General features: G+C 39.5%; 1 protein-coding gene across 22 annotated transcripts in view; it reads right to left on the bottom strand.

The window, feature by feature from the left end:
- The window catches only part of CADPS2 (calcium dependent secretion activator 2), a 578,042-nt gene that overhangs the window by 48,295 nt on the left and 508,023 nt on the right, over positions 1 to 21,724 (bottom strand). For all 22 annotated transcript variants that reach the window (XM_033192372.1, XM_033192385.1, XM_033192376.1 and 19 more), the window contains 2 exons: positions 813 to 896; positions 672 to 704 (listed from right to left, as the gene is read on the bottom strand). In XM_033192372.1, the coding sequence (XP_033048263.1) occupies positions 672 to 704; positions 813 to 896 (117 nt within the window). The remainder of the gene's footprint in view (positions 1 to 671; positions 705 to 812; positions 897 to 21,724) is intronic.

Raw genomic sequence — 21,724 nt, 5'->3', positions numbered from 1 at the left:
CCTTAGGCCTTGGTCATATATGTGATAATAGAATTTAAATTAAAAACTAATTCGGAATGATGATCAGCTTAAAAATGCTGCACAACTTGTTGGTTATGTTTACCATGTGAATATTCTCATTGTAGCTAAGTCAGTTTCATGATTTCTGCTCATGGAATCTTAATTTTGGAACAACTTATGAGTTATTTCCCAAGAATTCTATGAAAAACCAAATGTTAAAATAAGTGACTACGGATTTACATAACACTTTTTCTTTACATATTTATATAACACTAATTCTTTAACCTGTTCATCTTCATCATTATTTTACCTTCTATAAGAAATCTGTCACAGCTTTCATGTAAAGGGGAAGAAAGGCGAGCAGTTTTTCTATACATAGTGTGAGGCATTTTCTACCCCATCCTAGAGTGCCAAAACTTCCCTTTGCAACTCAGGTGATATGTTCTTATGATGAATTGGCCTCCTTAAGAGTTTCTGAGTTACAACAGAAAACGTCAACGAAATAACCTTGCTATGCCTTGTTATGAAGGTTAGCGCTTGCTTAAGGAAAATAAACTACTCCCTAAGGGAATGGCACTGGTTTAAATATTTGAAATAAACCCATGATGAACTGTAATTTCTTTTTTTAAGAATTACATATAGTTTTAAAAAGCAGATACAAAAATACTTACTGGAACATCAACATATTTTGCAGCTGCTTTCACCTTAAGTGGGAAAGAAAGAGATAATTATGAGAATTATTTTTTAACTGCCATATAAGTACTATGACAACAGTTAAAAGACCACAGAAGAGAACTCATTCAAATACTTACAGTGAATGACAGAATGGATGAAAAGAAAGTGCCTTCATCATACCTTGACAGCTTAGACAACACACCTTCCAACACTGAAACAAACTATAATACAGTTATAGTGAGTATTTAGAATGTTACTGTGCATACAAACTAATAGCAGGGCAAACAATTCCTGAACCAATTTCTTCCATGGCACAAAAATTCACAATGAATAAACTGACAGCTGAGGTCAGACTAACTTGTGATGTTTACGTTTTCATTCTGAACATGAACTCTACTGTCCTTTCATTTCCCATGGCTGGAAATAATACCCTTTTTTTTTTTTTTTTTTGAGATGGAAGCTTGCTCTGTCACCCAGGCTGGAGTGTAGTGGCGTGATCTTGGCTCACTGCAACCTCCACCTACCGAGTTCAAGCTATTCTCCTCTCTCAGCCTCCCCAGTAGCTGGGACTACAGGTGCCTACCACCATGCCTGGCTAATTATTCTATTTTTAGTAGAGACAGGGTTTTATCATATTGGCCAGGCTGGTCTCAAACTCCTGACCTTGTGATCCACCTGCCTTAGCCTCCCAAAGTACTGGGATTACAGGTGTGAGCCACCGTGCCTGGCCAATAATACACAATTTTTTAAAAAATGAAAAATGATGTGTCATAGGAATCTAGTCACTATACATATGAGATCACTGAAGCCATTTGTAAATAATCTTAGGTCCATGAGATTTTTCCTTTAAAACATTATTCAATTTCAATGTGGACGTTAAGAAACAATGGCAGGCAAGCTTAATCAGATTCCTTTCTATTGTATATGACTGGTTATCCTTCAACTTTTTCTACATCTACACAAGAGGCTGAATATAAAAGAACAGATAATGGGCCAGGTAGGGTGGCTCATGCCTGTAATTCCAGCACTTTGGGAGGCTGAGGTGGGCGGATCACCTGAGGTCAGGAATTCAAGACCAGCCTGACCAACATGGAGAAACCCTGTTTCTACTAAAAGTACAAAATTAGCAGGGCATGGTGGCTTATGCCTGTAATCCCAGCTACTTGGGAGGCTGAGGCAGGAGAATCGCTTGAACCTGGGAGGCGGAGGTTGCGGTGAGCTGAGATCGTGCCATTGCACTCCAGCCTGGGTGACAAGAGCAAAACTCTGTCTAAAAAAAAAAAAAAAAAAAAAAAAAAACCCAAACAAAAACGAACAGATAATGAAAGGGAGGTGTCGTAACGTGAGCTCTTATAACTATGACACAATGGCTGACATCAGTTAACAACCATTTACCAGGCAGTTCTAATTGGCATGTATAAGGATCATCCCTGCTTCCCAAGCTTACGTAGCAGTTATGGAGAGAAAACAGATACACACTGCAGAGTACAATGGAAAAGAGCGCTAGACTCAGAATGTATATCCCAATTCCATCACTCAGTAGAATGCAGACTCAGTTTGACCACCTTACTTCTCAGGCTTCCACCATCAGTTAAATGGAGTAGCATGAGGGGGAGGATGTGGAATTCCAATCAGTCTCAAAAGTTGTTTACATTTCTAAAAATAATAAATTTCTATGAAATGAAACTAAACACATATACTATAATATAGTAAAAATGTGAAGCATTTTACTTTATTTGGCATGAAGATTGATGAATAAGAGATCTTAATAAGGACATACTGCCCTACATCTCTCCTCCTTAGAACTAAAATAATATGCACTATTGACAAATTATAGATTCCCAAAGGGAAAATACTGACAAGGTTTTTTAAATACGAAAAGGGAAATTAACAAAGGCTGGGTTTTGTTCACATAGCAGCTTCTACAACAAAGTGATAATAGTTCTAGGGACACAGCTTATTGGTCTCTGGTGACCAGAGAACTTGCTGTGAGTGCACAGGAGATAATATTTTCTTTATGGCTGATCAATTACTGCAAAATAGTTTATGCAAAAGAAACAAAAACTTCCCTATAGGTTTCTCCATCACATCATTTGCGACATGATGTAAGAACACAGAAACAAAACCATGCAGACTGACTGTGAACTATAAGTGCATTTTTAAAGAATGAGAATAATGTATGCCTGGGTACTTATCCTAAAGGATACCTAGGGAAAAAAAAATCCACCCACAAAATTGCAAATTGCTCACACGTAGAAGTTCATTTAGCACCTTCTTCCTGACTGTTAGGATTTCTTACCAATCATGACTGGCTAACTCGACTTGATGTGTTTTGCAAGGACCCAGAAGACGAATACTCAAGGGTTATGTCAGATCAGGGAAAGGGAATTCCAAACTTAATGGCTCTCTGAGGAAAATGCCTCATCTCTTGTAACTCAAATCTTGGAGCAAGTGTGTGCTGAGTGATCTCATTTGCCACGAGGACAGCGGCAATTGCTATGGTTACTAGACAGCTTGAACCATGGAGGCTCTCGCCCAACACCTGGTTCTTGGTGCCTGCTAGTGAGTCTGTGCATACACACGTGTGTGTTGCTGAGGGACAAAGCAAGATAGAGGCAGGAAGCCTGTCGATGAATTTACATCTTGGCTCAAGTTGCAGCTCTGCCACTGTCTGGCTATGAGATAAATGTCAAGTCATTTTGCTTCTCTCTCTTCATTGTACTTCTCAGTAAAGTGGGGAAAAGGACAGCTATCCCGCCCACCTTACAAGAATGGTCTGAAGATCAGTGGAGGTAATTTACCTGAAAGAACTGTGAAAATAGCCAAACACTAAAAAAAGTAAAGAAGTGATATTATCCATATGATTAGCAAAATCACTATCTGTGTCTAAAAACCTGAATACATTAAGTCACAAGTTAATGGGGGCTGCCTTAGGATTACTGAGTGATAAAGAGGAATGAGTTTGCTACTTAAGCTAATGGGTCTAATTTAACTAAATCTATGGGGCTTCTATGGAGGTAGAATAGAGCTGAGGCTATAAGTTGGAAAACCACTGGGATTCTGCCTGTTTCAAGGTTATTTGGCAGATGGCAGAAGGAGGAAGACTTTAAACACAGGTGGTCTTGCTCCAAAGCCCATGCTCTTTACCCATCATGCTACAGAATTATAAGAATTAAATGATATGCTGAATGCAATGTGCCCTGCATATAAGTACGCAAGAGTTCAGGTGTGGTGGTTCACACTTGTAATCCCAGCACTTTGGGAGGCCAAGGCAGGAGGATTGCTTGAGTCTCAGTGTTCAAGGCCAGCCTGGACAACACAGCAAGATCCTGTCTCTACTAAAAAAAATTAAAAAATTGGCTGGGCCTGGTGGCGTGTGCCTGTAGCTTCTCAGGAAGCTGAGGTGGGAGGATTGCTTGTGCCCAGGAGTTTCAGGGTGCACTGAACAATGACTGTACCACTGCACTCCAGCCTGGATGGCAAAGGAAGACCCTGTCTCAAGTTAAAAAAACAAACAAACAAAAAAAAACAAAAAAAGAGCTTGGCCAGGCGCGGTGGCTCACGCCTGTAATCCCAGCATTTTTGGGAGGCTGAGGTGGGTGGATCATGAGGTAGGGGATTGAGACCATTCTGGCTAACACAGTGAAACCCCGTCTCTACCAAAAATACAAAAAAATTAGCCAGGTGTGGTGGCAGGCGCCTGTAATCCCAGATACTTGGGAGGTTGATGCAGGAGAATGGTGTGAACCTGGGAGGCAGAGCTTGCAGTGAGCGAGATCATGCCACTGCACTCCAGGCTGGGCAACAGAGTGAGATTCCATCTCAAAAACAAAAAAACAAAAAAAACAAAAAAAACAAAGGCAGAGTAAGTGTCATTTTGTTATAATTATTAATGAGTACCTCGGATAAGAAATACAAAAACAAAACAGTCTTAGACCTTTCCCTTTGGGAAATACAAACTAGTGGGAGAGACAGACATGAACATAACTGCACATGACACAAGGCAGAAGTGTTATGGGCAGTGTAGATGGTAAGCAGTATAGCTGAAACCAGAAGAGGGAAGAATGTCTTTGACTACAGGATATGGGGTTAGCTTCATTTATGAGGTGGCACAGGAGCTGAGTTGAAGGATAGCAGAGATGGAGTGGCTAAAATGACTCTCTGGCAAGGTTGCTGGCAAATGAATTTAGGGCAGAAGTTTCTCCATTGTGGCATCTGCCAGCCTGTCTGGCTCGTCTTCTTCAGAGCATGACACAGCATTGGCTGATACACAAGTTAGTCCTAGGTGTGAACCTGTGGTCTGGTGCATTCACGCCTCAGAATTCTTTGTCTCCATTTCAAAAGTAGTGGAGAATCTTTCCTCGGGTTCCTCCCTATCCCTAAAGGCCCCTGGGGAGGCTCAGTACAGCAGGGAATCTAAGTGCTTACATGGCAGTGAGCAGCGACAGCACCTCTGGGATTAACCAGCTGAGTTGTACAGTTCCTATAGGAAGGTTTTCTTTGTGAGATTTTTGTTGAGGCACACCTAGTAAAAGAGTTACCTTAAAAATCAAACTCTATTATAAACCTCAAGATTGACTAGTAATGATATACCTTCCACCTGGTTTCTAATTGCATAAAACAGCAAGATTCCAAAGAAACCCAGTTAAATGCTGGGTTTAGTTGCTGCATCTTTAACTGCTTCCTGTGAACTTTCTCTGTACAGCTCAGGGAGTATATAAACACTTATGGGTTTGCCTTGTGCTCTCTGTTCTCCTGAGGATGTCGGGTTGGAATGAAACACTATAATCTCTTTGTTTCCCTGCTCTTTATTACTGATGCCATTAACTGGGTTTGTTTGAAAAATATTTAACACCTAAATCTGTCTGCGTAATTACTAACTTTGTCTCATGAAGCCCTTGGAAGCGACTGGTAGAAGGAAACAAGAAGTGTGCTTCAAGGCACGTGCATTTACATTTCTTGTTGATTTTGACAGCATATAAGATTCATATGGAAGGTAGAACCATAAATTCTAAGTGACAGGGAGGATTCCAGCTAGGGTTCAAAACACAGAGTTCTTGCATTTTTAGCTGTGACACTTCATGAAATAAGCAAGGAATATCTGCATCATTTACACTGTATGTTATAAAATCTTTCACAGAAAACACAACCATCCCTAGTATGACTGATAATGAAAAACTAAGTGTTTTGTGTGGGGAAGGATGGGACAAGGGGTATCTATTAGCTGTTTTGTTTTTGTGTGTTAAGATCAGGACTACCTAGTATTGTTAAAAATCTGCACATGTACCCCCTGAATCTATTTTAAAAACTTTTCAAAATTAAAAAAAAAGTTTCAATAACATATTCTAAAAAAATGGGAACATAGAACCAGAATATCATGAAGTAGGAGAAAATAGGTTGTTTTCCCTAAATCAGAATGTTAATATATAATATAATAATACGAGGCCAGGCACGGTGACTCACACCTGTAATCCCAGCACTTTGGGAGGCCAAAGCGGGTGAATCACGAGGTCAGGCGTTCGAGAACAGCCTGGCCAACATAGTGAAACCCTATATAATATAATATATTTAATATATAAAAATATATATTTTATATATATATATAAATAACATGATACAATTGTCTCTTTCCCATCCCCTTTGTGTGAATCCAGCTGTGAAACTCCTTATTTGAAGTCCAACTGACTCCTAAAAGGTCTTACCGGATCCTGCACACCTATAGGAAGGAGGGAGAGTGACAGCATGCATTTATTCATAACATACCTTCTTCTGCAAAGTATCTAGGACAACCTCTAAAATAGCACACCTAGACCAGATGTTGGTGAATTCGCCACACTGTTTTATCTCACTGTTCCTTTTCACTGTTACCCCACAAATAAAGTGAATTATTTTACTTTGCGTCTCTCTCTGCTAAAGGCTCCTAAAATTGTATGCTATTCCTTTTGGGCACATACTTGGCTTTGAACAGGTGCCTTCTGAACATATGGCCTTGATCCAAACAAGTAAATTGAGTAAATTTAATGAAATTAATTTCAGTAGGCTAAATTAACAAGAAATTTTAATTACATAATGTAGGCAGTCAGATCAGATTTATCTTCTATCTATCCTAATTCTTAAGAGAAATAGAGGGGAAAATATTCTAAGGAGAGAGAGAGAGAGAGAGAGAGAGAGAGAGAGAGAGAGAATGAATATATATACATTTGTATATCTGTATCAATACAGTTGGGGGAAAAGTATATATTCTTTCCTGAATCCTTTTTTTTTTTTTTACAATAATTGAGAATCTAGGAAGCTGGACATTATAGAAATTATCTTTTATTTCATACCCGGAATTGACTGAGGCCCCTGTTCAGGAGTGCTTTCTGAGAGTTGTCATTTTTTCACTCTTGGCTCTGTTAACCATATTCTTATTCTAAGCCTTCCCCCAGTTTTCTTTGGCTTTTTTTTTTTTTTTTTAAGACAGTCTCACTTTGTCACCCAGGCTGGAGTGCAACGGCGTGATCTCAGTTCAGTGCAACTTCTGCCTCCTGGGTTCAAGTGATTCGCATGCCTCAGCTTCCCGAGTAGCTAGGAATATAGGTACATGCCACCATGCCCAGCATTTTTTTTTGCTTAAAACAACAAATATTTATTATGGCATAGTTCTGTAGTTCCGAAGTCCAATAAACGCTTCACTGGGCTAAAATTAAAGTGTCAATAGGGTTGAATTTCTTTCTGAAGGCTTTAGGGGAGAATTTGTTTTCTTGACTTTTCTAGCTTCTTGCCTGCATTATATGGTTCATAGTGTCTGTCCTCCATCTTCAAAGCTGGCAACATAGCATCTCTCTAAACCTACTTTTGCTATCTCATCTTTTTCTCTGATTCTTTTCTTTTGCCACCTCCTTCCTCTTTTAAAGACCTTGTGATTACATTGGGCCCACCTGAATAACTGAGTTATCTCACAGGGTTTTCCCATGCTGGCCAGGCTGGTCTCAAACTCCTGACCTCAAGTGATCTGCACACTTCAGCCTCCCAAAGTGCTGGGATTACAGGCGTGAGCCACTGCACCCAGCCTTGGCATTTTCATTGCTATATATAATATATCACATTTTCATCTACCTGACTCAGAGTTGCCCCACCCGGTTACTCTAGCTGGACTCTACAAGCTGGTCTCACAGAATGTTTGCATGGAGGGACCCACAGGCTGGCTGGTACAACCCAGATATAAAAGGGACACAAGAAGACAAAGGTGAAGCCACTCTTTCCTCCTTGGTCTGGCTAAGTTCTGCATGGTGTTGTGGAGAGATCACAGGCTTAGGGACCTCAGGGCCAAATCCTGGCTCTGCTGACATCTATTGAGTGACCTTGGGTCTCTGTTTCGTCATCTGTGAACAGGGAGGCTGGACTGATGACTAGTCCTGCCTTGAAAGATGAGGCCATCCAGGTAGGGCCCCAGGCCTCCTTTCCCTTCTCAATCAGACTGACATCAACGCTTTATTTGATTGGTGTTACCTTTTGCAGTGCTAATATATATTTGAGACATTAATATATTTTATAAACTTTTTTTTTTTTTTTTTTTTGAGACGGAGTCTTGCTCTGTCGCCGGGGCTGGAGTGCAGTGGCCGGATCTCAGCTCACTGCAAGCTCTGCCTCCCAGGTTCACGCCATTCTCCTGCCTCAGCCTCCCGAGTAGCTGGGACTACAGACGCCCGCCACCTCGCCCGGCTAGTTTTTTGTATTTTTTAGTAGAGACGGGGTTTCACAGTGTTCGCCAGGATGGTCTCGATCTCCTGACCTCGTGATCCGCCCGTCTCGGCCTCCCAAAGTGCTGGGATTACAGGCTTGAGCCACCGCGCCCGGCCAAACATTTTTAAAGCATATAAAAGTCTCTCTTACAAACTATAAAAATGTTTGAAAAGTCCCTAGTAGATGACCTCAGGACTCTTCCAAGTCCAGCATTCTATGTGCTATGAGTTTCTAGAGCCTGGAGACAACAGATGCAGGCCACCAGCAGGTTCTATGCAGATATGTGCATAGGACTTTTGTTCTAGATTGAGAAAAGGCTGTCAGTTTTTAAAAAATCCAACAACCCCACTTTTTCTGATGAGGCAAATGAGTCATGTGAGGAGACTCAGCTGGTAACATTAGAAAATGGAACTAGAATCCAGCTTTTCTGATGATGTCACACTTCGGTTGGTTTGATTTTAATATAAAGTAGCAATAAATACGACATTTCTTATACTCTTTCCTTGGTAAGATTTAATGCTCCTATTTTTTCCCATGGTAAAAATTATTGAAGTGTTTTTCTGGCTTTTCCCCTTTCTTTTAAGGTTACTTCCCCTCTTTTCCATAGGTGTTCCAGTTACAGCACCTTGGCCTGAGAACAGTGGCTGCTGATATAGTAGTTTTCAATTGTTGAAAGCTTATAATCACATCAGTATTTTGACCCCATATCCCTCCTCTGAGCTCCACACCCAAATAGCTAATGTCTTCCTCGACGTCTCCTCCCTCAGGTGTCTCAAAGGCAGCTCAATCTCAACATGTCCAATACTGACATCATGGTCTTTCTCTCCAAATCTGTTTCTCTTCCAGGACAGCCCACATTCGGGAATGATACTAACATTGAGGCCGTAAACCTAAGATACTCCTTACTATTTCCCTTTTCATTGTACATCTTAAATATCTTTGGATTCACCAGAGACCAAGTAACAGCTTCTAGACTACCCCCTCTCCAATCTGTTTGCTACAGGCAGTCAGATGAATCTTCTTATAATGTAAATCTGATTAATTCCCTACCCACACTCTCCAATCTTTCATTGACTTCCCATTGCTCTTGGGATAAAGACTTTAAGCTCCTTAGTACTTCCTACAAGCTTCTGCTCACTTCTGCAGCCTTGTCTTGCTCGAGGTCCTGGTTTCCGCAGTTTCTCCTACTTAAATGGTCCTTTCATCTCCTCCTGGTTAACTCTTTCATTCTTAGGAATTCTGCTCAAGCTTCACTTGCTTGGGAAAATCTTTCCTGTCCTCCCTGACTAAATGAGTCACTCTGTCACAGATAATCCTACATGACACATTTGTATGGGTTGCATTTTATGTTTGTTAGTGTGTCTTCTCCAAGGGTTAGCAAACTCCCTGAGGACAGGGACCTTGTTGTTTTGCTTAGCACTGTATCCCTGGCATTGAGCATACTTTCTGGCACAGAGCTGCATCTTGAAACTCTACATTGCCTCATGGCTGCGAATTTAATCCTTTTTAAAAAATGAATGTTGTCCTTTTTCATTAGGGACAGAGTCACAGTATATAGTTTTATGCAAAGGACTTTATTTTATATTTTAGGTTAGAGACAAGAACTAGAGTATTGATGTCAGAGCACATTTCTTTAGCATTTTCCAGACTTACTTTCACCTTTTCTTAATGCCACTTATTCAGGAAACACTCATTGGATTATATGACAAGCAGTGTACAAAGAATAATACATTAAAGAGGACTCAGAGACACACACATAACCATGAAGAAATGGCACAGAAAGTGGACACAGAGGGCACTGGGTGAGGAGAGGGCTAAATTTGCTTAGGAAGGTAAGATGTCTTCTAGAAAGGAGAGCAAACCAAGACTTTTCTAGTTGAATTACAAGAATAAAGCAAAAAAGGGCTCTTCAAATAGGGGGCAGAATTTGAAAAGGCACAGGGGTCTGAAAAACGGTGAAAACAGTAGAACTTTGGAATAGCTAGAGTTTAAGATGTGGGGGAGAGTGTTATAGGGACAAGAGCAATTATACTGTGAAGGGACTTGTAGGTGATGCTAAAAAGTTTTTCTTGTGGGTCAACCTTTCACAAACAATATTCTAAGGAATATTAATTCCTTCAAGATATTATTAGGAATTCTGGAATAAAGGGCCCCAGGACAGGTTAAGTGTAGGAACACCGCACTCTCAAACAGTGCATCATCCTGAACTACAAGGAATACAGTGTACCCCAAATGGGTTAGCAACCTCATCTCATGGGACATCAACAAAATTCAAGTACAAGGTGCGCTGAGACACAATTTAGGAAATGATGGCACAGGGAATAAGGAATGCCTACAACATATAAAGCATTGGCAAGAAATGGTCAAATCTGTATTTTGGAAAGATACTCTGGCTTCAGGGCTATATTAGTCTGTTCACACACTGCTATGAAGAAACACCTGAGACTCGGTAGTTTACAAAGGCAAGAGGTTTAATTGACTCATAGTTCTGCATTGCTGGGGAGGCCTCAGGAAACTTACAATCATGGCAGAAGGCAAAGGAAAAGCAGGCATCTTCTTCACAGGGCAGCAGGATGGAGTGAGTGCAAGCAGGGGAAATGCCAGATGCTTATAAAACCATAAGATCTTTTGAGACTCACTCACTATCATGAGACTAGCATGGGGGAAACAACCTCCATGATCCAATTACCTCCACCTGCTCCCACCCTTGACACATGGGGATTATAGGGATTATAATTCAAGGTGAGATTTTGGGTGGGAACACAGCCAAACCATATCAAGGGTGAAGTGGGGAACCATGGTGGAGATCAGTGAGGCAAGGTGGGGAAATGATGAGGGCCTGGAAGACTATAGTAGTACCAGTGAGAATGGAATGAGACAGAAAAGGGAGTGTTTAGGAGACTGACTCAAGGCCCTGATGTCCTCTTGTGTGACGTGCTTGAGCAGATTCTATAAAGATAGGGACCCTAGGATGACGAGATTTTACAATGAGGTGATGGGTACTGCCAATGGAGACAGCAAATGCAAAACAAGAGGCACCTGGGGTGGGAAGGAGGTGATGTGGTATTTTTAGACATTGACCTTGTAGAGATGTACAGAAAGCAACTGGAAATACGGGGTTTTAGGTGATTAAAAAAATGAGAGGAACAATAACAATATCAACTAATACTTACAATGTGTTGGCCACTGTTCTAAGACTCTATCTGTATTAACTTACTATTCACTAACACTCATAAATGCTACTATCATATTACTCCTACTTTATATAGGAGAGGAAACTGGGTTATAGAAAGCTTGTTTAAGTAACTTGACTAAGATTAGACAGCTAGTGGAGGAGTTGAAATTTGAACCCAGGTCTGAAGTTGGGCTTTTAACGGTGATTCTGCACTGCCTTTCACATACAGAGCTGGGAATCACAAGCACAGAGTTAAAGCTGGAAGTGTAAAAGTCACAGAAATTTGTAGAAAAAAATTCAATAGAGGACCAGTGATGGTGGCCCAGGAAGAAACAGCACTTAGTTGCCGGTGAAGAGAGAAGGGCACAGAGAGGGAAGGCCAAGACTTTTTCTAGGTGCATAAAATGTGTATATAGTAGGGAGGGACACATACTGTTGAGTACTGTATGTGATTGAGAACCTGGGCTCGTTATCATGTTACTTGTGAAAACATGCTTGGTAAGAAAAGGATATAAAGGTGGGCTTGAAAAGGAGAGGTAAAAAGAAGAAAGTGCAGTTTATTATTTATCCAGATGTAGCAAATACTTTTATCAATATGCACAGAACAATTAAAATATGGGAAGAAATATTTGGGATATGAGAAATTCAGTGTTATTTTCATCTACTTTATGTTGAGTTAATTATTATGATATAAAAATGTCTATGACAGGACTCTTAGAATTTGACAGTGTAGTAACAGTTAATGTAGAAACCACATATTTTAATTTTTAAGGGCTGGTTGCTCTTTACAGATTTCCCAGAGATGTAGAATCAGTTAAGTGTATTAGATTAAGGATCTGAAGCTCAGAGGTTTCAATCCTGATTCTCACTAATTAATTAGGTGTTTGACGTGCATCAGTTTAATAAACTACTTTGAGAATTATGTTCCTATCAGTGACTGAGGATAAGACTGCCCATTTCATTAGGGGAAGAGTCACATTATATAATTTTATGCAAAGTACTTTATTTTATGTTCATTTCATAGGTTTTGTAAGGCTTAAATAAAGTCACATATGTATAGTTACAGTGACTGTTTCATAGTAGGTACTTTAAAACTCTTTTAAAAAAGTCATTTCTTCCTTGGTAAAAACAAGTGTGAATAAACTATCTTATAGGCTATTTTTTTTAATATCCTGAAGTTTAAAGGTTTACATGCCAGTCTGGATGAAGATTTACCAGAGCAGTGTTTCTCAAAGTCTAACTCGTGGTTCCCTATTGTAAAATAACCATGATGGCTGGTTAAACATGCGCGTTCCTTCCCCTCTTCCCAAACGTAAGACTCAGCATCACTGGAGACTGGGGTATGGAAATCTACATTTTAACAGCTTTCAGGTAATTTTGTTGTGTATGTGTGCTAACATTTAAGAATCACTGCCTTATAAGATGTTTTAGTTTTTCTTAATGAAATAAAACCACAGTCTATCTTGCCTGTGGACTCTGGCATCATGCCTGCGCACAAGCCCTAACAGCTGGCCCACACAAAATTTCTAGCTGGGGTGAGTGATGAAGGGCTTTTCTTGCTGAAGTCAATCTGTAAATAGGGGAAGAGGTCACTGTTTCTCTAAAGGCGCAGATACCAGTGTAAGGCTACAGGGATCATGAAGAATCAGGGAAACCTGACACCATCGAAAGAATAAAATAAAGCTGACCGATAACAAATGAGACTGAATGTGTATTCAAAAACCTCCCAACAAAGAAATGGCTTCAAAAGTGAATTCTACCAAATATTTGAAGAAGTGAATTCCACCAAACATTTAAAGAAGAATTAATTCCAATTCTCTTTAAACTCTACAAAAACAAAAAACAAAAAACAAAAAAACCAGAAGAGGGAACACTTCCAAACTTATTCTATGAGGCCAGCATTACCCTGATACCAAAGCCAGACAAAAGATACTGCCAGAAAAGAAAACTACAAGCCCAGATAAACATGGATACCAAAATCTTCAACAAAATGCTAGCAAACTGAATTCAACAGCACATTAAAAAATTATACAGTGTCACCAAGTGAGATTGATCCCTGGGATCCAATGATGTTTGAATATAAGCAATTCAATTGTTATGATACACCACATTAATAGAATGGAGGATAAAAACCACAAGATTCTCCATAGATGCAGAAAAACACTTGATAAAACTAAGTAATGTTTCATGATAAAAATATTCAAAATATTAGGAATAGAATGAAATTATCTCAACATAATAAAGGCTATATATGAAAAGCTCACAGTTGACATCATATTCAATGGCGAAAAACTAAGCGTTTTTTCCTAAGATACAGCATAAGGCAAGGATGCCCACTCTTGCCACTTCTATTCAACATAGTACTAGAAGTCCTAGCCAAAGTAAGTAGACAAAAATATAAAATAAAATAAATAAGTAAAAAAGAAAAAGAAAAGAAACATAAGGCATGCAAATCAGGAAAGAACACGTAAAATTATCTTTGTTTGCAGATTACATGATCTTAATATGTAGAAAACCCTAATGACTCCACAAAAAAGAACTGTTAGAATAAACAAATTCAGAAAAGTTGCAGAAAAAAAATCAACAAACTATCACAAGATCAGAAAACCAAACACCGCATGTTCTCATTCATAAATGGGAGTTGAACAATGAGAACACATTAGACACAGGAGGGGAACATCATGCACTGGAGTCTGTCAGGGGCTGGGGGATAGGGGAGGGATAACATTAGGAGAAATACCTAATGTAGATGACGGGTTGACGGGTGCAACAAACCACCATGGCAGGTGTATACCTATGTAACAAAACTGCACATTCTGCACATATATCCCAGAACTTAAAGTATAATAAAAAAAAGTCATTCGTATATCTGCATACTAACAATGAACTATTTGGAAAGGAAGTTAAGAAAAACAATCTCATCTACAATAGCATCAAAAATAATGCAGTACTTAGAAATATACTTAACCAAGAAGGCAAAAAACTTGTACACTGAAAAGTATAAAACACTGAAGAAATTAAAGCAAACAACAAATAAACAAAAAAAATCCCATGTTCATGAATTAGAATAATTATTATAGTCAAAATGTCCATACTACTTAAATGATCTACACATTAATGCAATCTCTATCAAAATCCCAATAGTTTTTTTAAAGTAATAGAAAAAGCAATCCTAAAATTAATCTGGAACCACAAAAAACTTCAAATAACCAAAACAATTCTGAGCAAAAGAATACACTGGAGGCACAACACTTCCTAATTTCAAAATCCATTGCAAAGCTAAAATAATCAAAACTCTTGATTTTCGACTGTGTAGTGATGCAAAACAATGTTACTGGCATAAAAGCAGATGTATAGGCCAATAGAACAAAACAGAGAACTCAGAAATAAACCCCCACACATACGGTCAACTGGTCTTCGACCAGAATGTCAAGAGAAAAGGATGGTTTCTTCAATAAATAGTGCTGGGAAAAGTGGATGTACACATACAAAAGAATAAAATTTGACCCTTATCTTACACCATAAACAAATGGATCAACAAAACCATCAACAAAACACCATCAAGTAAAAATGGATTAAATAACTTAAGACCCCAAACCATAACACTTCTGGAATAAAACATAGGGAAAAAGGAAAAAGTTTCTTGACATTGGCCATAGCAATGATTTCTTGGCTATGATACAAAAAGCACAGGCAACAAAATTTTTTAAAAAATGAGATTATATCAAATAAAACAGCTTCTGCACAGCAAGGGAAACAATCAATATAATGAAAAGGCAACCTACAAAATGGGAGAAAATGTTTACAAACTATTTGTCTGATAAGGAGTTGACATCTAACAATAGCAAAAAAAAAATAAAAATTAAAAAAATGAGCAAAGCACTATGTCTCTAATGAACATGTATAAATGGCCAACAGGTATACGAAAAGGAGCTTAATATCACTAATCTTTCGAGAAGTGCAAATCAAAATGACAGTGAGATATTAGCTCACATCTGTTTGGATGGCTTTTATCAACAATCCGAAAGATAACAGGTATTGGTGACAATGTGGAGAAAATGCCCATTGTTGGTGGATATGTGAATTGGTGTAGCCATTATGGGAAATAGTGTGTAGAATCCTCAAAACATGAAAAATAGAACTACTATATGATTTAGCAACCCCACTAATGGGTATATAGCTAAAGGAATTGAAATTAGTATATCGAAGAGATATCTGCACTCTCATTTCTCTGCAGCATTCTTCTCAATAGGCAAGACTTGGAAGCAACTTTAATATCCACAAGACAGGTGAATGGATAATGAAAATGAGTTATGTGCATATAATGAAATATTATTCAGCCTCAAAAGAAGAAGGAAATCCTGCCATTTGAGACAAACAGATGAACCTGGAATATATTATGTTCTCTGAAATAAGTCAGACACAGAAGATTAAATATTACATAGTACCAATTATATGAGGAATTAAAAGTAGTCAAACTAATAGAAGCAGAAGGTAGAATGTTGGCTTCTCAGGAGCTGAGGGGAGGGTGAAATGGGGAGATATTTGTCAAAAGTAGTCTCAGTTATGCATGATTAATAAGTCCTAGAGAGCTACTCTACAGTATAGTGCTACGGAAAACAATACTATTTGCTAAGAGAATTGATCTTATGTGACTTATCACACACAGAAATAATTACTTAAGAGGGCTGGAGGAAACTTTGGGAGGTGGTGGGTAAGTTTATGGTACAGTTTGAGGTGATGGTTTTATGATTATATACTTATATGGCTGTATACTTATCTACAAACTCATCTTGTATATATTAAGCATGTACATATTTTTTTGTCTGTTAATATATCCATAAAATGGTTTTAAAATATCATAATTATGGAGATTAATTTGCATCATCTTTTTAGAAAACATTAATTATTGTCATCTCTTACAGAAGCTTGAGATGTTTGGTTCAACCTATCAAGTAAACTTATTTTATACTTTTCAACCAAAGAATTAAAGATAAGTACTATTTGAGAGCAGGATAAATTAGGCATAGAGGAAAACTATAATCTAGTGCTGATTTCTAAATATAATATCCAGTATTATATGAGGATCTTTTAATCAAAATTAAATTAAAAATTTAATTTCTCAGCTTCACTAGCCACATTTCAAGTACTCCACAACCACATGTGGCTAGTAGCTACTGGTGGACTGTGCAGGTTATTTTAGAATATCTTTTCCTTACTTAGCTCAAATACACTATTTTAAAAATTAACCAGATGTATTTGATATAGAAAAATTTAAGTGTCTTACTTTGCCAGAAATGGATGCAGAGATGACATGCAGCCCCATCTGCCTTCTCTGTACTCTTCCTTCCCAGCCCCAAAGCAAAACTCGTTGGACTTTTACCTTGCTGCTTGATTAACCCTATATCATCTATAGCTAGCCTATAATTGAATGATGCCAATTATGCAAACTTCTCACAAAAGGCAACTTCCGCATGAGCACTACGTTCATGAGTTGGTTATATCTGGATAAAATTTCCCTGAAGGCCTCACAGAGAATAAGGTGCAAAGTTAACTTTATTTCACTATAGTGGGTTGACTGTGTGGTGATGCAAGCTGCTGTGCTGGGCTCCTCAGAGGGTGGAAATCTCAATGCTCTTCCTCAGAGAGCTTGATTCTCCAGTGGTTCACCCCTTCCCTCCATGGTTTTCCTATTTTTTTTTTTCTCTATCTATCCACTTGTTGGTGAGTGTGTGAGGTATGTGTATGTATAGGTATTTGGTGCGGTGGTAAAAATCAGGAGAACAAAAATAAGCTGGTGAGGTGGTGTGATTCTAACATCGTTTTTCTTTGTGGTTGTTTTCCACTCTAAGACATGACACTAGATAATTTGAAAAATACAAAAAAAATTGAAGATGAAATAAAAAATGAACTATACTCCCATTACCCAGAGAAAAGCTCTGTTAACATTCTGGTCTTTATCCTAACAGTCTTTTTCCTATAAGATGCAAATTCAGACCATACTTTATACTTTTAAATATTCAGCTGTTTTCACTTAATACTATATTATGAAACTCTTCATTTACCATTAATAGTCTTTGATAGTATCATTTCTTAATACAGATGTCCCATAATCTGCTTTACCTTTTCAGATGTCCCATAATTTGCTTTACCTTTTCCCTTATTAGAAATTAAGGTTGTTTCCAAATTTTGGTAAGACATAATATGGCAAATACCAATAGTATATATTTTGTGCATCTAAGTAGTATGACAAAATAGAAAAAGGTGAAAAGGTATTAATGTACTTGATGTATTTCCAAACTATTTTCCAGAACGGCTGTAACAATTTATACTCCCCTATATAGGAAAGGTGAGTGTCTCGCCTCACCTAAAACTGAATGTTACTTTAAAAACATGTATGCAACGGGCGGAGCAAGATGGCCGAATAGGAACAGCTCCAGTCTCCAACTCCCAGCGCGAGCGACACAGAAGACCGGTGATTTCTGCATTTTCAACTGAGGTACTGGGGTCATCTCTCTAGGGAGTGCCGGACAATCGGTGCGGGTCAGCTGCTGCAGCCTGACCAGCGTGAGCTGAAGCAGGGCGAGGCATCGCCTCACCTGGAAGCGCAAGGGGGAAGGAAATCCCTTTTCCTAGCCAGGGGAACTGAGACACACAACACCTGGAAAATCGGGTAACTCCCACCCCAATACTGCGCTTTAAGGAAACAGGCACACCAGGAGAATATATCCCACACCTGGCCGGGAGGGTCCCACGCCCACGGAGCCTCCCTCACTGCTAACACAGCAGTCTGCGGCGATCTATCCGCAAGGCAGCAGCGAGGCTGGGGGAGGGGCGCCCGCCATTGCTGAGGCTTAAGTAGGTAAACAAAGCCGCTGGGAAGCTCGAACTGGGTGGAGCTCACAGCAGCTCAAGGAAGCCTGCCTGTCTCTGTAGACTCTACCGCTGCGGACAGCGCACAGCTGCAGTCCATTAGGGGAAAGAGCAGGCCGCTGCAGACCCGAACGACTCTGTCTGACAGCTTTGGGGAGAGCCGTGGATCTCCTAACGCGGAGGTTGAGATCTGAGAACGGACAGACTGCCTGCTCAGGTGGGTCCCTGACCCCTGAGTAGCCTAGCTGGGAGACATCCCCCACTAGGGGCAGTCTGATACCCCACACCTCACAGGGTGGCGTCACCCCTGAGAGGAAACTTCCAAAGAAAGAATCAGACAGGTACACTCGCTGTTCAGCAATATTCTATCTTCGGCAACCTCTGCTGCTGATACCCAGGCAAACGGTCTGGAGTGGACCTCAAGCAATCTCCAACAGACCAACAGACAGTCCTTCTGACTGTCAGACGGAAAACTATCAAACAGGAAGGACACCTATACCAAAACCCCATCAGTACGTCACCATCATCAAAGTCCAGAGACAGATAAAACCACAAAGATGGGGAAGAAGCAGGGCAGAAAAGCTGGAAATTCAAAAAATAAGAGCGCATCTCCCCCTGCAAAGGAGCGCAGCCCATCGCCAGCAACGGATCAAAGCTGGTCAGAGAATGACTTTGACGAGATGAGAGAAGAAGGCTTCAGTCCATCAAACCTCTCAGAGCTAAAGGAGGAATTACGTACCCAGCGCAAAGAAACTAAAAATCTTGAAAAAAAAGTGGAAGAATTGACAGCTAGACTAATTAATGCAGAGAAGATCATAAACGAAATGACAGAGATGAAAACCATGACACGAGAAATACGTGACAAATGCACAAGCTTCGGTAACCGACTCGATCAACTGGAGAAAGAGTATCAGCGATTGAGGATCAAATGAATGAAATGAAGCGAGAAGAGAAACCAAAAGAAAAAAGAAGAAAAAGAAATGAACAAAGCCTGCAAGAAGTATGGGATTATGTAAAAAGACCAAATCTACGTCTGATTGGGGTGCCTGAAAGTGAGGGGGAAAATGGAACCAAGTTGGAAAACACTCTTCAGGATATCATCCAGGAGAACTTCCCCAACCTAGTAGGGCAGGCCAACATTCAAATTCAGGAAATACAGAGAACGCCACAAAGATACTCCTCCAGAAGAGCAACTCCAAGACACATAATTGCCAGATTCACCAAAGTTGAAATGAAGGAAAAAATCTTAAGGGCAGCCAGAGAGAAAGGTCGGGTTACCCACAAAGGGAAGCCCATCAGAATAACAGCAGACCTCTCGGCAGAAACTCTACAAGCCAGAAGAGAGTGGGGGCCAATATTCAACGTTCTTAAAGAAAAGAATTTTAAACCCAGAATTTCATATCCAGCCAAACTAAGCTTCATCAGTGAAGGAGAAATAAAATCCTTTACAGATAAGCAAATGCTTAGAGATTTTGTCACCACCAGGCCTGCCTTACAAGAGACCCTGAAGGAAGCCCTAAACATGGAAAGGAACAACCGGTACCAGCCATTGCAAAAACATGCCAAAATGTAAAGACCATCGAGGCTAGGAAGAAACTGCATCAACTAACGAGCAAAATAACCAGTTAATATCATAATGACAGGATCAAGTTCACACATAACAATATTAACCTTAAATGTCAATGGACTAAATGCTCCAATTAAAAGACACAGACTGGCAAACTGGATCAAGAGTCAAGACCCATCAGTCTGCTGTATTCAGGAGACCCATCTCACATGCAGAGACATACATAGGCTCAAAATAAAGGGATGGAGGAAGATCTACCAAGCAAATGGAGAACAAAAAAAAGCAGGGGTTGCAATCCTAGTCTCTGATAAAACAGACTTTAAACCATCAAAGATCAAAAGAGACAAAGAAGGCCATTACATAATGGTAAAGGGATCAATTCAACAGGAAGAGCTAACTCTCCTAAATATATATGCACCCAATACAGGAGCACCCAGATTCATAAAGCAAGTCCTTAGAGACCTACAAAGAGACTTAGACTCCCATACAATAATAATGGGAGACTTCAACACTCCACTGTCAACATTAGACAGATCAACGAGACAGAAAGTTAACAAGGATATCCAGGAATTGAACTCATCTCTGCACCAAGCGGACCTAATAGACATCTATAGAACTCTCCACCCCAAATCAACAGAATATACATTCTTCTCAGCACCACATCGCACTTATTCCAAAATTGACCACATAATTGGAAGTAAAGCACTCCTCAGCAAATGTACAAGAACAGAAATTATAACAAACTGTCTCTCAGACCACAGTGCAATCAAACTAGAACTCAGGACTAAGAAACTCAATCAAAACCGCTCAACTACATGGAAACTAAACAACCTGCTCCTGAATGACTACTGGGTACATAACGAAATGAAAGCAGAAATAAAGATGTTCTTTGAAACCAATGAGAACAAAGATACAACATACCAGAATCTCTGGGACACATTTAAAGCAGTGTGTAGAGGGAAATTTATAGCACTAAATGCCCACAAGAGAAAGCAGGAGAGATCTAAAATTGACACTCTAACATCACAATTAAAAGAACTAGAGAGGCAAGAGCAAACACATTCAAAAGCTAGCAGAAGGCAAGAAATAACTAAGATCAGAGCAGAACTGAAGGAGATAGAGACACAAAAAACCCTCCAAAAAATCAATGAATCCAGGAGTTGGTTTTTTGAAAAGATCAACAAAATTGACAGACCGCTAGCTAGACTAATAAAGAAGAAAAGAGAGAAGAATCAAATAGACGCAATAAAAAATGATAAAGGGGATATCACCACCGACCCCACAGAAATACAAACAACCATCAGAGAATACTATAAATGCCTCTACGCAAATCAACTAGAAAATCTAGAAGAAATGGATAATTTCCTGGACACTTACACTCTCCAAGACTAAACCAGGAAGAAGTTGAATCCCTGAATAGACCAATAGCAGGCTCTGAAATTGAGGCAACAATTAATAGCCTACCCACCAAAAAAAGTCCAGGACCAGATGGATTCACAGCTGAATTCTACCAGAGGTACAAGGAGGAGCTGGTACCATTCCTTCTGAAACTATTTCAATCAATAGAAAAAGAGGGAATCCTCCCTAACTCTTTTTATGAGGCCAACATCATCCTGATACCAAAGCCTGGCAGAGACACAACAAAAAAAGAGAATTTTAGACCAATATCCCTGATGAACATTGATGCAAAAATCCTCAATAAAATACTG

The sequence above is a fragment of the Trachypithecus francoisi genome, unplaced genomic scaffold (genome assembly GCF_009764315.1).
Source record: "Trachypithecus francoisi isolate TF-2019V2 unplaced genomic scaffold, Tfra_2.0 Lachesis_group4, whole genome shotgun sequence".
NCBI classification, from domain to species: domain Eukaryota; kingdom Metazoa; phylum Chordata; class Mammalia; order Primates; family Cercopithecidae; genus Trachypithecus; species Trachypithecus francoisi.
The sequence above is the reverse complement of the archived record's forward strand: the minus strand, read 5'-3'. Positions and strand labels throughout refer to the sequence as shown.